At 37.4% G+C, this 16,964-nt stretch overlaps 1 protein-coding gene across 1 annotated transcript in view; it reads left to right on the forward strand.

Moving 5' to 3' along the window:
- Positions 1-3,425: 3,425 nt before the first annotated feature.
- LOC128651496 (OX-2 membrane glycoprotein) overlaps positions 3,426-16,964 on the forward strand; it is a 67,135-nt gene continuing 53,596 nt past the window's right edge. The window contains exons 1-2 of the mRNA XM_053704531.1: positions 3,426-3,633; positions 11,508-11,846. Of these exons, the coding sequence (XP_053560506.1) occupies positions 3,588-3,633; positions 11,508-11,846 (385 nt within the window). The 5' untranslated portion in view covers positions 3,426-3,587. The remainder of the gene's footprint in view (positions 3,634-11,507; positions 11,847-16,964) is intronic.

A 16,964-nucleotide genomic window follows, 5' to 3' on the forward strand; every position in this document is an offset into this window, starting at 1 on the left:
AAATATTAGCTATGGAGTTATCCATTACTGCCGTCAATTGTTGCATGGTAACAAGCATTGGCGCGCTAGAAGTACTAGGGGTCGCCTGCGCGGGCATAACTGGTGTAGACACAGAAGGAGAGGATGCAGAACTATCCCTACTTCCTTCATCTGAGGAATCATCCTGGGCAACTTTACTAAATGTGACAGTACTGTCCTTACTTTGTTTGGACGCCATGGCACAATTATCACATACATTTGAAGGGGGAACCACCTTGGCCTCCATACATACAGAACATGATCTATCTGAAGGCACAGACATGTTAAAACGGCTTAAACTGGTTAATAAAGCACAAAAACCGTTTTTAAACAAAACCGTTACTGTCTCTTTAAATGTTAAACAGGGCACACTTTATTACTGAATACGTGAAAAACTATGAAGGAATTATCCAATCTTGGAGTGTCTTAATGCATTCAAAGTATTGCACCCCAATTTTCAAGCTGTTAACCCTTAAAATGCCGAAACCGGAGCCGTTTGCAATTTAACCCTACTACAGTCCCAGCCACAGCCTTTGCTGTGACTTCACTTATCCCAGGGGGGTATACGATACCAATTCCAGCCTTCTAGGAACGTTTTCAGTGGATACCAGACCCTCTCACATGCTGCTGCATGCACTGCACTCAAAAGAAACTGCGCAATAATGGCGCGAAAATGAGGCTCTGCCTACTACAGAGAAAGGCCCTTCCTGACTGGGAAGGTGTCTTAACTAGTGCCTGGCAATAAAAACGTTCCCCAAATAGTAAAAAGTTTGAAATCCACTTCAAAACTTTGATTAACAACTTAAATAAACAATCGATTTAGCCCTTAAGAGTGTCCACCAGTTAATAGCCCATAATAAGCCCTTTATTCTATCTGAGTCTAAGAAAATGGCTAACCGATCCCCATGAGGGAAAATGACAGCCTTCCAGCATTACACAGTCTTGTTAGAAAAATGGCTAGTCATACCTTGAGCAGAAAAGTCTGCAAACTGTTCCCCCCAACTGAAGTTCTCTGGGCTCAACAATCCTGCGTGGGAACAGCAATTGATTTTAGTTACTGCTGCTAAAATCATACTCCTCTTTCAAACAGAACTCTTCATCTCTTTCTGTTTCAGAGTAAATAGTACATACCAGTACCATTTCAAAATAACACATTTTTGATAGAAGAATAAAAAACTACAACTAAACACCACATACTCTTCACCATCTCCGTGGAGATACTACTTGTTCAGAGCGGCAAAGAGAATGACTGGGGGGGCGGAGCCAAGGAGGGGCTATATGGACAGCTTTTGCTGTGCTCTTTGCCATTTCCTGTTGGGGAAGAGAATATTCCCACAAGTAATGGATGACGCCGTGGACCGGACACACCAATGTTGGAGAAATGTGGGTGCAGTAACAATATCTAGCTATGCTTCACATGCACATGCAGAGAAAAATGTTAACACTAAAACAGTGATAACTTTTACTAGAAGCATTTTTGCTAATACATGTATATTGCAAATATGTTTTTATTCAAAGATGTAATTAATCTATGTACATTTATATTTTGACTGGAATGTGGGACATGCACTCATAGGAGGCAGGGGAGGCAGTGCCTACCCTGCCATATGTGGCCAAAGCTTAATTAAATTTTAATTAAAACAAAAAAAAAAGTCCCCAAAAAAATATTTTCCCCCCATGTAATGCTATGGAGAGGCAGGTACAGGAACGCTTCTCTCCATTGCAGTACATGGGTCAAAGGAAAAGCTTTGCTGCAGCGCCACCTGTGTTCTGTCAATATATTAGTAGCAAAAATTGGGACCAATAGGAGGCACCCCTCTTGAGGCCTCCTAGCAAGTGAAGGATATATAGATTAATCAGAAGGAGGATGCAGTGAGCAGGGTCATGTGACACAACTGGATGCTGAGGTAACCTTAAAACAGATGACACCAAGCAGAAGAGTAAAGTAGTATTCTACATCTCTTGCGATTCACAAATTGTGTTCAGACACAGCTCATTGACAGGGGGGACAGTAAGTGAGCATAGCCCAATACTGACAGGAAGTCAAAGGGTCATTTCAAATTTAAATCCATAATTTAAAACCCAGAGTTTGAAATTAAGTGTGCAGTGTCCACATTATTTAAATTAAAGTTTTTGACATTGAATATTGCTAAGCCTCCCTTTTTCATGGTTATTTGATTTAATTAGGTACAAACTCCATATATGTTATGTCTGTTCAGTCAGAGGATGCAGTATCTATTTTTATTTTTCTCTGTGTCTCCATTTATTTAAAGACTGCTATTAACTTGTAATTCACAAATCAATTGAAAGCTGTTGCATTGTGTTTTTAATATGTGCTGCTTTTATACAAGTTTATATTAATAAAAAGGAGATGAGTCATTTAAAAAAATATATGTAATTATTGCAGTTAAATGTTTTTAGAAATAATACCACTGTAAAGTAACTGGTTAAACACATAGTCAAAGGGAGACATTTAAAATTAAACTTTCATGATTGAGGTAGAGCATGCTATTTTAATAGACTTTTCTAGTTATTTATATTTTGAGAATTAGCATCAACTGTTACTCGCCCCATGTCAGCAAATCAAATTAGTTTTTGAAAGGAACATGCAAGTTATAATTACATTTACATCATTCATATAGAAATTGCACACAAAAAATAAATAAATAAACTTTCTATTTTACTTTTATTATTATGTACTTCATTCTTTTGGTATCCTTTGGTGTCCTTTGTTGAAGAGCATACCTAAGTGGGATGTGCAAGTGCGTTTCTTGAACACCATATTGCAGCAGCTGTGTTGGCAATATTGATAACTTGTCCTTTGTGTAAAACTTGTATGGTAAATTATTTCTATTTTTACAATGCTGTAGTGAGTAGAGAAGAGATTGTGTATCATTCTATTTGCTTAGTAACTGGCACTGTGCCACAGAATTGTGTGAGTGTGTATGTGAGCAGAGTGTGTGTGGGTGTCAGTGAGCAGAGTATGTGTGCTTTATTCTGCAGGTAATCAATACATTTCCGATGAGCTGGTGCTTTAGTGCAGTGTTTCTCAACAATTGTCCTCAAGTACCCCCAACAGGCCAGGTTTTCATTATAGCTGAATCAGTGCACAGGTGAAGTAATCAGCTGATCAGTAACTCAGTGGTTACTAACTTGCTCTCACCCATCACCTGATTATGTCACCTGTGCACTGGTTCAGCAATCATTTAAACCTGCCCTGTTGGGGGTACTTGCGGCCCTCTGTATATGTGTTTCTCCGGCGTATCATATCTAGTGCCTCATCAGCCTCTGACCTCACTGCACGTCACTGGGAATGTCCCTTTAACAGGAAGTGAAACTAGTTAACTTAGTAAATAAAAACTCAGTAGGGAATTTTTCAGTTACTTCTGCATATATAATCCCTCAGTGCGACACTTATTTACAATCTGTCAGCCTTCATTGAGCATACATTTGTGTTCCTCATCCAGACCTAAAATAATGAGATTGTTTTGATGCTAACAACATTAATAATGCATATGTGAAAGCATCATGCCAACTGCAAGGAATTGCACTCTTTTCTATGTTCAAAGATGAAGATTCTCTACCTATTCTGCTGTCTTTGGTACCTTGTGAAAGGTAAGCATGATACCTAAATTTAGAGGGATGATCCTATTTCATTTGAAAAATTATCCATTAAAGTCTATGGGGCCGATTTATCACGGCCTGAATGGGGCCGTATACCCCTGTTTCCACGCGAGACTTCAGGCTCGCCGGAAACAGGAGTTAAGAAGCAGCGGTCTTAAGCCCAGTGCTTTTTAACTCGTCCGCTACCTCTGAGGCGGCGGACAGCAATCCACCCGATCGCATGCGATCGGTTGATTGACACCCCCTGCTAGTGGCCGATTGTCCGCGAATCTGCAGGGGGCTGCATTGCACAAGCAGTTCACCAGAACTGCTTGTGCAATTATAAATGCTGACAGTGTATGCTGTCATCATTTATCAATGTTTGGCGGACATGATAGCTACAGTGGATCATGTCTGCCAAACACATGATAAATCGGCCCCTATGAGATATTTATTTATTTTGTATAATGTATAATGTAAAGGGACAAAACATTGTAAAGAGAAAAATGTTTATAACTGCACTATAGCTAGTATATAACAACATAGGGTTAAGCCTGTACATAGTGTGTCCTAAGGGGCTTTGAGCCCTGTAATAGCGGCGGTCTTGTCGATGGCAGCTAGACTGGGCTATTACTTCATGCCTGTAGGCCTGAGGCATTTGAAAATAGCACATTCTTGCCGCTGTAGGTCAGACCCATTATGAAAATCACCCCGGATTTAATCGACCAGGGTGATGGACAAACCCTCTCACGCAATTGGTTGCGTGATGGTAGGGAGGCAGACTTGCACCCGTGCAATGTTAAATATGGGGAGCAAACACGCTCCACAATCTGGGGTCAATATCTGGGGTCAATAGCGGACAGGTGCACAACATGGGAATCTTGCCCTAAATACTCTGTGGACAGTTATCCTTCAGCTACTGTCAGCTGCATGTTTAACAAAGCAAAACAGCCAATCAGTTTTAATAGTGCTAATGTCATACTTTGTTTTACTGCAATATCATGAGATTTCTTTGACATATTGTGAAATTTTATAGCAAATTTCTTAAACTGAGGAAGAAAATAACTTGACTGTGCGTGCTCATGACAGACACACTCCTCCTTTAAGGTCCTGGAACAAGCATCACTATTGGCTGATATATATATATATATATTTATATGCATTGGAGCCCTTTGCCGTTAAGTAGATGAAAACATGTATAAGCATATTGATAAATATATATTACCAAAATGCCATCATATATATTTAGTAATACATAGAACATATTCTGTTATGTAAAAAACATTTAAATATGAAATATTCATAATTTTCATAACAAAGCACATAGCACAAATGAGAATATGCAATCAGGTTTGCGCGAGAGTAAGGTGTTTTCCCCCCACTTTTTGTCTCCATTGACTTCTATGGGGGAATACCTGAACGTACACTTGATATCCTAACTTCAGATTTTTGCGCTCCTTGGATTAGCGCAAGAGCGAAAATAATTTACTTTCAACTCAAAATACGAACACTACCCGACAAACGCAAAAATCTTCTAGTACAATTAACACTCGAGTGGGAGTGTTAATTTGCACTGCATTTGTAATCTGACGCATAATAAGTTATTTTTAGATCCAGTGTTAGTGCTAGGGTTAATGTTACAGTTAGATCTTGTATTAGGGATAAGGTTAATACTGTTGTTATAGGTTGAATGTTACAGCTAGAGCTTGGGTTAAATCTATGGTTAGTATCACAATTATAGTTAGGTTCAGGTCTATAGTTAATGTTATAGTGTTAGAGTTAATGTTGCATTTAGGACTATGGATAGGGCTAGGGTTAATGTTACAGATAAGACTAGGGTTAGATAGAGATAGGACTAGGACTAGGGTTAAAGTTATAGTTAGAGATCGGTTAGGGCTAGGGTTGATGTTAAAGCTAGGACTAGGACACAATTTGTATTTTTACAAAAATGTTCAAAACATTATATATATATATATATATATATATATATATATATATATATATATATATATATATATATATATATATATATATAAAATGAATACTTAAGACTCAACACTCACTCCAAACTCCCCCTTATTGGTGACATTTCAGGGATAAACCTTCCCCTTCCCCAGACCAAGAGCTACTACTTAAACTGAAAAATCAAAAGATCACTCATTTGCAGAGAAAAGGCTATCTCTGAAAGTGATACATTTTACTAGATGCATTTTTTTCACATAAATATGTATTGCAAACATGCTTCTTTTCAAACAGTGACGTCTCTAGAAATTAAATGTGGGGTGGCACTTCCAGGAGACTCACCGGTCATTTATGGGTTGGGACAATGTGGGGAGGGAGTACTGGGTGTCTCATGGGAGGAGACGAATCGTACAGTGGACAGGACTGGGTGTGCCATGGGCCAGCCATTATATTGGGAGGGCTACTGTGGACATTGTGGTAAAATAGAAATTGTCAGAAGATATTTTCTAGTCTACGTTTTACAGGTATGTCGCATCACTTTCAATTGCTTCAAATGTTTGGGTAATATGTTCCTTTACGTTTTTCATCTAGAACAGAATATATCCCAATGTTAAAAAAGAGCAATAAACAATTACACTAGCTTGACAAATATTGAAACAGTTAAAATCAAACGCCTAGATTACGAGTTTTGCACTATACCGGTTGCGTAAATAATGCAATAAAATTAGCGGTTTCGCACTTTCCATAGAGCTGTCATTACGAGTTACTGAAAAACCTTCTTGTGCAGTGCGTTATGGTGCGTTAAGCTCCAAACTGCACAAAAGCCAAGGGCTGAGTTTACATGCTTTTTAGAAAAAAAAATAACACCTGCGATCGCGAAATGGCAAATCGCTGTAACGCTACCCCATTGATGTCTATGGGGAAAAGAAAGTTATGTTTAAACCTAACACCTAACATAAACCCCTAGTCTAAATACCCCTAGTCCGCCGCCTCCGACATCGCTGACACTAAATAAAGTAATTAACCCCTAAACCGCCACCCCGCTTCACTAACACATAAATAAACCTATTAACCCCTAAACCGCAAGCCCCCCATCGCTACTTCTATAATAAAACTATTAACCACTAAACCGCCTCGCTAGACATTGCGACACCTAAATAAAGTTATTAACCCCTAATTCGCCACTCCCCAACATCGCCGACACTAAATAAACCTATTAACCCCTAAACCACTAGCCCCTAACATTGCAACTAATAAACCTATTAACCCCTAAACCGTTGGCCCCCACATCGTAACTAATACATAAACCTATTAACCCCTAATCCGCCACCCACCTACATTGCTACTACTATAATAAACCTATTAACCCCTAAACTGCCGGCCCCCCCACATCGCCAACACTATAATAAAGTATTAACCCCTAAACTGCCAGCCTCCCACATCACAACTAATAAACTAAACCAATTAACCCATAAACTGCCGGATCCCCACATAGCAAAACACTAAATAAAAATATTAACCCCTAAACCTAACACCCCCTAACTTTAAATTAAAAGCTACAATATAGCTATTTTAAAATAAATAAAAAATTACCTGTGAAAAAAACAACTAAGATTAAACTATGAATTAACCTAACATAACTATTCTAATAAAATTAAAAAAAAAACTACCAATTAAAAATCCTAAATTACAAATTAAATAAACCTAATACCATGAAAAAAATAAAAAATCTAACATTTTACACTAAAATTACGAAAAATAAAAAACTCTAAGATTACAAAGAAAAATAAATTAAACTATCAAAAATAAAAACAATTACACCTAATCTAATCTATAAAAAGTGCCCCAAAATAAAACACCCCCTAACCTAACAATAAAACTACCAATAGCCCTTAAAAGAGCCTTTTGTAGGGCATTGCTCTTTTCCCTTAAAAATTACAAAGTCCCCCCTAAAAGTACCCCCCCCCCACCCAACCAACCCCCCAAAATAAAAAACCTAAGTCTAAAAAAATCCTAAATTACCCATTGCCCCTAAAGGGGCACTTGTATGGGCATTGCCCTTAAAAGGGCATTCAGCTCTTTTACTGCCCATAAAAGGGCATTCACCTCTTTTACTGCCCAAAGCACTAATATAAAAAAAAACACCCCAAAAAATGAAAAAAAACAAACACTAACCCCAGAAAATCTACTCATGGTTCCTGAAGTCCGGTCATCCATCCTCATCCAGGCAGTGAGAAGTCTTCATTCAGGAGGCGACATCTTCCTCCATCGCTGGACCATCTTCTATCTTCATCCCGGTGTCGCGGAGCTGTTAAAGCATGGAGCTGTCCAGGACCGGCGATGACATCCAGCGCGGAGCGTACTCTTCATACGATCACCGCTGTACACTGGAGCTTGAATGCAAGGTACCTATTTAAAAATGGACTATTTTGCATTCATATTGGCTGACATTTTCAAATCAGCCAATATGATGAGAGCTACTGAAATCCTATTGGCTGTGTTTTTATTTTGGGGGGCTTTTTATTTTTATAGGGCTATTAGATTAGGTGTAATTGTTTTTATTTTTGATAATTTCATTTATTTTTTGTAATGTTAGATTTTTATTTTTTTTTCGTAGTATTAGGTTTATTTAAATTTGGAATTTAGATTTTTTAATTGGTCGTTTTTTATTTTATTAGAATAGTAATGTTAGGTTAATTTATAGTTTAATGCTAGCTTTTTTATTTCCCAGGTAAGTTTTTATTTATTTAAAGATTTTACTTTTAATTTAAAGTTAGGGTTTTAGGTTTAGGGGTTAATAGTTTAATTTAGTGTTTTGCGATGTGGGGGGCTGGCGGTTTAGGGGTTAATAGGTTTAGTTTATTAGTTACGATGTGGGGGCTGGCAGTTTAGGAGTTAATAGGTTTAGTTTATTAGTTGCGATGTGGCGGGGGGGTGCGGCGGTTTAGGGGTTACTAGATTTAGTTAGTGTTGGCGATGTGGGGGCCCGGCAGTTTAGGGGTTAATAGGTTTATTTTAGTGTTGGCTATGTGGGTGGGTGGCGGATTAGGGGTTAATAAGTTTACTATAGTATTTGAGATGCGGGAGGGTGGCGGTTTAGGGGTTAATAGGTAGTTTATGGTTGTAAGTGTACTTTGTAACATTTTAGTAATGGGTTTTGTGAAACATTTTTGTTTTGAAAAATCCATAACTACTGGTCTCAGTTGTAACGCAAGCATTTTAGCCGAACCGCACAACCTGTAATAAAGCGCTATGGAAAGTCACGCACTCAAATGTAATTTTTTGAGTGCGGAATGGACATTACGTTACAGGCTTAAATGCTTGCGGTATAGCTATACCGCAGTGACTCGTAATATGCGTTACCAGCCATTCCACGCTCAACGGCCAATTTTTCAGCGGTATAGCCGTACAGCACAATAAAGCAAAACTCGTAATTTAGCAAAAAGTGTTTTATGTAGTGATACAGTTTTTTTTTAAGTTTTGAAATCATATATTTCTGATTGTAGCTTGGAGTATGTAGAATCAGTGGATATAGGAGGCGCTATATAGCCGTAGGAAATATAGATATAAATAGATTTAAATATACTGTATCGTTATCATTTAAAACATTCAAAAAAATATTTTTAAAATCCAAAAAGTCCCTATGACCCTAAAGGGATACGTTTAAATACTATTTAAGTACAAATAGGTAGGTAGAGGATTTACCTGCTACTATCCGTGACATTTTGAGGACCGAAGCTGAAGTAAACTCTCTGTACCCTGGCGTATAGAGGACATCCTGTGGAAACAAACACTTGCGCAAGTGGTCACCAAGGACTCGGAACCGGGTGACGTCACTCACGGGATTTTTCACTGACATCTAAAGGAGCAGCCGGAGTGTCGGGCCAGGTAAGGAGATCGCTGGCAGACACTTGTAAGAAGGTAGGAGAGCCTCCCGGCTAAGTTATAAATACCTGACTATATATTAACTAAGAGAACATTAAGAAAGGAGCTCTAAACCATTGTAGGCTTTATTTGTGACCAAAAAAGACTGGGGACATAACGGCACCATTCAGAACATTAACATTTATAAATTTGGATTTACAATAATTAAAACCCACATTACCATTCCATTCCGGACCATCTGCTTTGGGGGGATCCCCTTGAAATACTAACATCAAGATTAGCACACAGGCAATATAGGTGTTCTCCGCCAGCCACATTTTATTTGAGGATCTGAAGGGACATTGTAGTGTGTCTTCTAAACCGGTTTATTTTATGTATGATTGATTGTTTTTATGGACTGTATGTGTTTACCTTTTATACATTGACTTATTAAATATCACATTTGCATTTTACCTACACTGTAACTTGATCATTGATTGCACTTTGATACACTTTGATACACTGCATCTATTTCACTTTGATTATTCACTGGGATAAATTGTAATTATATATATATGTATGTGGATATTTCCTTTATTTTAATTATCACAGATTGTACATCACTAATTTGTACTTAAATAGTATTTAAACGTATCCCTTTAGGGCAGAGCTTTCCAAACTGTTCATGTTGGTGACACACTTTTTAGATCTACATTTTTTCGCGACACAGTAATTCAGTTGTACTAGGAAACAGGAGGTTAAACTAACTTGTTTTTAGAGATACGGACACAAACATAAATGATATAATAACGGAATGTATTTTCAAGTAACAGTATGTAAGTGTGAGCAAGAATAAAAAAAAGTTTAATAACACCAATAACTACTTACTTTTTTAATGGGATGTATGAGGTTGATGGGGTGAACACAGTTTTTGAATAGTTGGTGGAATATTAGATAAAGACACTCGCATTTCATCAAGCTGCAGTCCCACTCACTCACTACACATGCAGTCACGAGCCAATTGAGGAGACTACATGTGCAGTCAGGAGCCAATGTGCCATCAAAGCCACCAATGGGAATAGTTTTAGTTCCCGCTGAGCTGCGCCAATAGGTTAAGATGATCTGTGACCCACTAGGTATCAATCATGTGTCTACCATGTGATATGCATATCAGGCAGGTGAAAAGTCGGAAACCAAAATAAAAAATAAATTTAAAGGGACACTGAACCCAAATTTTTTCTTTCGTGATTCAGATAGAGCATGACATTTTAAGCAACTTTCTAATTTACTCCTATTATCAATTTTTCTTCATTCTCTTGATATCTTTATTTGAAATGCAAGAATGTAAATTTAGATGCCGGCCCATTTTTGGTGAACAACCTGGGTTGTCCTTGCTGATTGGTGGATAAATTCATCCACCAATAAAAAAGTGCTGTCCAGAGTTCTGAACGAAAAAAAAGCTTAGATGTCTCCTTTTTCAAATAAAGATAGCAAGAGAACGAAGAAAAATTGATAATAGGAGTAAATTTGAAAGTTGCTTAAAATTACATGCTCTATCTGAATCACAAAATAAAAAAAATGGGTTCAGTGTCCCTTTAAATTAAAAAAAAATTGTGCTGAAGCAGGGACACACCTACACACTGTCACCGACACACTAATGTGTCACGAGACACAGTTTGGAAAGCACTGCTTTAGGGTCATAGGGACTTTTTGGATTTTAACAATTTTTTTGAATTTACACATAAATAGTATTTAAACGTATCCCTTAAGGGTCATAGGGACTTTTTGGATTTTAAAAATATTTTTTTGAATGTTTTAAATGATAACGATACAGTATATTTAAATCTATTTATATCTATATTTGCTACGGCTACATAGCGCCTCCTATATCCACTGATTCTACATTCTCCATTCTTTATTGTCTAGGGAGGAGACAATAACCTTTAGTGAGGCTAAGTAGGTTTTTTGGTCTAGCGCTATACCCTATCCATATCTGTTTTATGTAGCTTGGAGTATATCATGTAATCTTATGTTATTGTTCATTTCATTTTTAATTAAAGGTTCACTTAAAGTTATAAATATGGACAAAATATCAGCAACAGTTGGAGACAACGTGACCTTTTATTGCCAAGTGATGAACACCAGCAAAGTGCTGCAAGTCACATGGGAGAAATATACAGGGAATTTCACCGGACCTATTGCTACTTACAGCATAATCTATGGTCCAAAGTTCCTAGGATACTATTCAAAGCGGGCAGTGCAATTTACTGACCTAACACCTAATGCCTCAGCAATAAGACTAAATTCTGTAAATCTGAAGGATCAAGGATGCTTCAAATGTATCTTCAATGTCTTCCCCATAGGAGCAAGCAATGGTAGAATATGCCTTGATGTATATGGTAAGAAATCACCCTAAATATTTCCAAAAATAATGAAAATGGTTGATTCTGATTGAATTGACACTGAAAAGGGCTGCAGCCATTAAAGGGACATAAAACCCAAAATGTTTATTTTATGGTTCAGACAGAGCATACAATTTTAAACAACTTTCCAGTTTGATTCTATTATATGTTTTGCTTAATTATCTTGGTATCCTTTATTGATGAAGCAGTAAAGCATCACTGGGAGCTAGCTGACAAGAGGCATATATGTGCAGCCACAAATCAGCAGCTACATCCCAGCTAATGAACCTACTTAGGTATGATTATAAACAAAGGATACAAAGAGAATGAAGCAAGAAAAAAAATTGATTTGATATACCTAGGGTTGCCACCTCAGCCATGTTTTCCTGGACACTTATGAGTTATACATGCTGCAGGGTGTGCAGGTAGGAAAATGAATTTCAATCCTGGACAGCACACAAATAGTGACACTGAACAGCACTATTCATGTTTCTCTCTGCACACCCTGCAGCATGTATAACTCATAAGAGTCCAGGAAAACATGGCCGAGGGGGCAACTAGGGTTGCCACCTCGGCCATGTTTTCCTGGACACTTATGAGTTACACATGCTGCAGGGAGGAACATGTATTGTGCTGTTCATCACATGATGTCCAAAGACACAATACATGTTTCACCCTGCTTACCCTGCAGCATGTGTAACTTATGTGTCCAGGAAAACATGGCCGAGGTGGCAACCCTAGGGACAACCCTAGTTATACAAGCTCGCTGCAGTATATAAAATGTATGAGAAATTGCTCATTTATTCTTCTTTGTGAAAAAGAAATAGCTGGATTTGATCAGATCATGTTATCATATCACTCAAATGCTTCCCCTTCTTATCTCTGTACAATACTTAGAAAGAATAATAGAAATGAACAGAAGAAAGAAAGTTTTTGAGTAAAAGGTCCCTGTTTACTAATCGGCTAATTATTTCAGTTTTGCTCCATTTCAGATATCCTGAAAATCTGGCCTGTTAAAGAGGTCTAAGGACAGGTTTGAAAACCACAGCTCTATCTGAATCATGACAGAAAGACTTATTTAATGTGCAGATAATTACTAAACAATAGATTGTGATCGCCCCATAGTGTTTAAGCCCTGTGTTTAAACCCCCACTTTGTTATATAATTGTAAAAGATGAAATGGTTTGCAGTGAATCTACATTTTTAATATTATGCAAAACTTTTATGATATACATGCTTGTGTGAACAAGTCTCTATAAGCAGATAACCTGGAATAATAAATTACAGATAGCAGACATCCCAACCTGCAAAAACTCATTTCAGGGAGGTAGCTTCTCCTGCTACTGCGCCGCCACCCCCCCCCCCCCCTCCCAGTTATATATTGGACACCTTGAAACCCTAAATAAGATAGAGACTTATCATTAAAGTAGTTTCCCACTAAAGTCACATTAAAAAAAAGTAGCTTTATTGCACAACCACATACAACAAACCTATTTTCCAGTGATCGAACGCTTGTTGAATGCTCAATTAATTTAGAATACGAAGTTTAATTACATGCAGTAAATAAGGTAGTATTTGTGTTTTATTTTATTAAAATCAGTGGGGGCTTTTTGGTTACTGATGCTTTGAGGGTTCTATAATGTCCCAGCAACTAAAGGCATTCCTTAAAGAAACACTTTTCCGGATTTGGGCCACATTGGATCATGGTACTTGGAATTTCAGGGAAATTGCACTCCATTTGCTGGCATCAGGGAGCTGCAATTACAATCAGGGAGACTCCCTGATCTTCAGGGAGACTTGGGATGTCTGAGATAGGAAACATACTGGGTGAGCAGTGAAAATGATCTATTTGTAAATTGTAGATATTGCTTATCCAAAGCATATTGTTTGTCTCTGTACCCATTTGTGCTACAGGTTTATGCAGATGTGAAGAGGATATTAGCCAGATTATCACAGTGGATTTAAAGGGACAGTAAACACATTGAGATAGTAAAAAGAAAATGTTTAATTATGCATTGTAAAATAATAGTATTATTTATTTTGCAACAGCAATCAACTCTTATCAGCTACTTGTCCCTTTAAAGTGATGGTAAATGCTACCTATTCAAAAGCACTATGATTTACCATTACTAAAAATAAAGGCCGCCTTTATTCATCAGCTTAAAAAACTATAGATGAAAAGGTGCATTTATTTCACAGCGGCTTCACTGCTTAGCTAAGCGGTTCTGTATCTGCAAATTCTGGGTTTTGTGATTCTTAGCATTTAGTGCACATGACGGGCTTCACAACCCTAACGCTGCCACATATCTGTCCCTACTTGGCTTGTAGATATGATTTCAGAATGCAAAATAATGGAGCGTTTTCTATGTCTACTCCAGTAACAAATCTGGATTGGCTCATCCAAAGAAGGCAAGTGGTGGGAGGTGGTTGCTACTGAAAAACAGTTGCAGTAAACAAGGTGCTAATGCATTTGAAAAACAGTCACACTCACCTAATATGTTAACGTATTGCAAATACAAGGTTCTTATTGTCCCTTGAAATTCACTATTGTCCTATAAATGGGGCAAGCTAGATGAAATTAAAGTCAGTGTTAGTGCTTTATACCTACCACCAGTAAATCATGGGAAGTTCTGTACATTAAATGCATTTGTTATGAAATTCAAGCTAGGATTAAAAAGTGTGAAGGTGATTCCAGGGTATGTATGGTGAACCAGAAATAATGCTTTGATAGATAGATAGATAGATAGATAGATAGATAGATAGATAGATAGATAGATAGATAGATAGATAGATAGACAGACAGACAGACAGATATTGATGTATTTATATACTATATTAGTTCTATACCTAAGGATTACATTGATCTCCAAAAGGCTTGTTTTTCAGGCTTCTAGTGTCAACAAGAATAACAGAAATTACATTGGTTATTTTTGGCTGCTGTGTAGGTTTGAAATGTGATTGTGACTATGTGGGAGGTCAGTATACGTGTTTAGGGAGTACCAAGCGCAATATAAAAAGTACACTGTAGGTATTATGCAACCTTATTGCTGACACTAACAGGTATTTTCCTGTCCTCTGGTTTTTCTTACACAAAACCACTTCCTGTTAGGTGCAGCTTGATAAACATACTTTAAATAACCTGAAAGAGCTTCCTTTTACATCATTCTGTGTGTGCCAGAATAAAAGTATCTTAAAAACAGAGGACTACAACTCTTGCGCTGTGCACTCTGTCACAGCACAGCAACATTTCTTTTGCAGCGTAAACACTATGTACAATAGAACATAAACACAAACTCACAGATATTTATTCATACTCTCTCTAACTCACACACACACACTCCCTCACACATGCTCACACTCACACCCCCCACTCTCACACACACACAGACACCAACACTCTCACACACTTACACACATTCCCTCTCACAAACACACTCTCACACACAAATACACTCACTCCTTCACACACAAAAAGACACTGACAAACACAAAGACACACACACACACACTCACATACAGAGACACTTACACACACAGACACACTACATACTCATATACACTCCCAAACAAAGACACACACAATCACACACAAAGACACTTACACACACAGACACACTACATACTCATATACACTCCCATAAAAAGACACACACTCACACACAAAGACACACACACAGTCACACTACACACTCATATACACTCCCATACAAAGACATACACACACACACACACTACATACTCATATACACTTCCATACAAAGACATACACACACACTGCATACTCATATACACTCCCATACAAAGACACACACTCACACACAAAGACACACACACAGTCACACTACACACTCATATACACTCCCATAAAATGACACACACACACACACAAGAGAGAATTAACTATAGGCATGTACAATATGTTGCAAGTGCACAATGTCACCTTTTTTGGCTATGGATTTTCCCCAGGAAAACCTGACATTTGCATGTCTGAGCCTAACTCATCTTTAAACCCGGACACACAAATGGAAACACTAATTGTATGGGTCATTCTCAGACAGGTGGCAACCCTAGTGATGGTTAGTGAACTTCTGCATGTTTATGCTTGGGGCCCCAATCTCTATAGCCCTCTGGTCTGGTGAGATTCTCTAAGATGCTTTGTTAGTATTAAGAGGGCCCTCATGGATTGTTTTCAAAGCATTTTTAACTTGGCAACTGTCTTTCTCATTAAGGGGAGTTCAGTAATATACTTTATGTGGAGGAAAGGCATTTACTTTACAATATAATTCTCAGTAAAATTAGCTGATGATTCCTCTCCATGATGGTGAGTTTTTTTTTTACTTGTAAGGCAATGTTTAAAGGGATATGAAACCCATATTTTTTATTTCATGATTCAGATAGAGCATGTGATTTTAACCCCTTAATGACCGCAGCACTTTTCCATTTTCTGTCCGTTTGGGACCAAGGCTATTTTTACATTTTTGCGGTGTTTGTGTTTAGCTGTAATTTTCCTCTTACTCATTTACTGTACCCACACATATTATATACCGTTTTTCTCGCCATTAAATGGACTTTCAAAAGATACCATTATTTTCATCATATCTTATAATTTACTATAAAAAACATTATAAAATATGAAGGAAAAATGGAAAAAAACACACTTTTTCTAACTTTGACCCCCAAAATCTGTTACACATCTACAACCACCAATAAACACCCATGCTAAATAGTTTCTAAATTTTGTCCTGAGTTTAGAAATACCCAATGTTTACATCTTCTTTGCTTTTTTTGCAAGTTATAGGGCCATAAATACAAGTAGCACTTTGCTATTTCCAAACCACTTTTTTTCAAAATTAGCGCTAGTTACATTGGGACACTAATATCTTTCAGGAATCCCTGAATATCTATTGACATGTATATATTTTTTTTTAGAAGACATCCCAAAGTATTGATCTAGGCCCATTTTGGTATATTTCATGCCACTATTTCACCGCCAAATGCGATCAAATAAAAAAAATTGTTCACTTTTTCACAAATTTTTTCACAAACTTTAGGTTTCTCACTGAAATTATTTACAAACAACTTATGCAATTATAGAATAAATGGTTGTAAATGCTT

Source organism: Bombina bombina, chromosome 3, assembly GCF_027579735.1.
Source record: "Bombina bombina isolate aBomBom1 chromosome 3, aBomBom1.pri, whole genome shotgun sequence".
Classification (NCBI taxonomy): domain Eukaryota; kingdom Metazoa; phylum Chordata; class Amphibia; order Anura; family Bombinatoridae; genus Bombina; species Bombina bombina.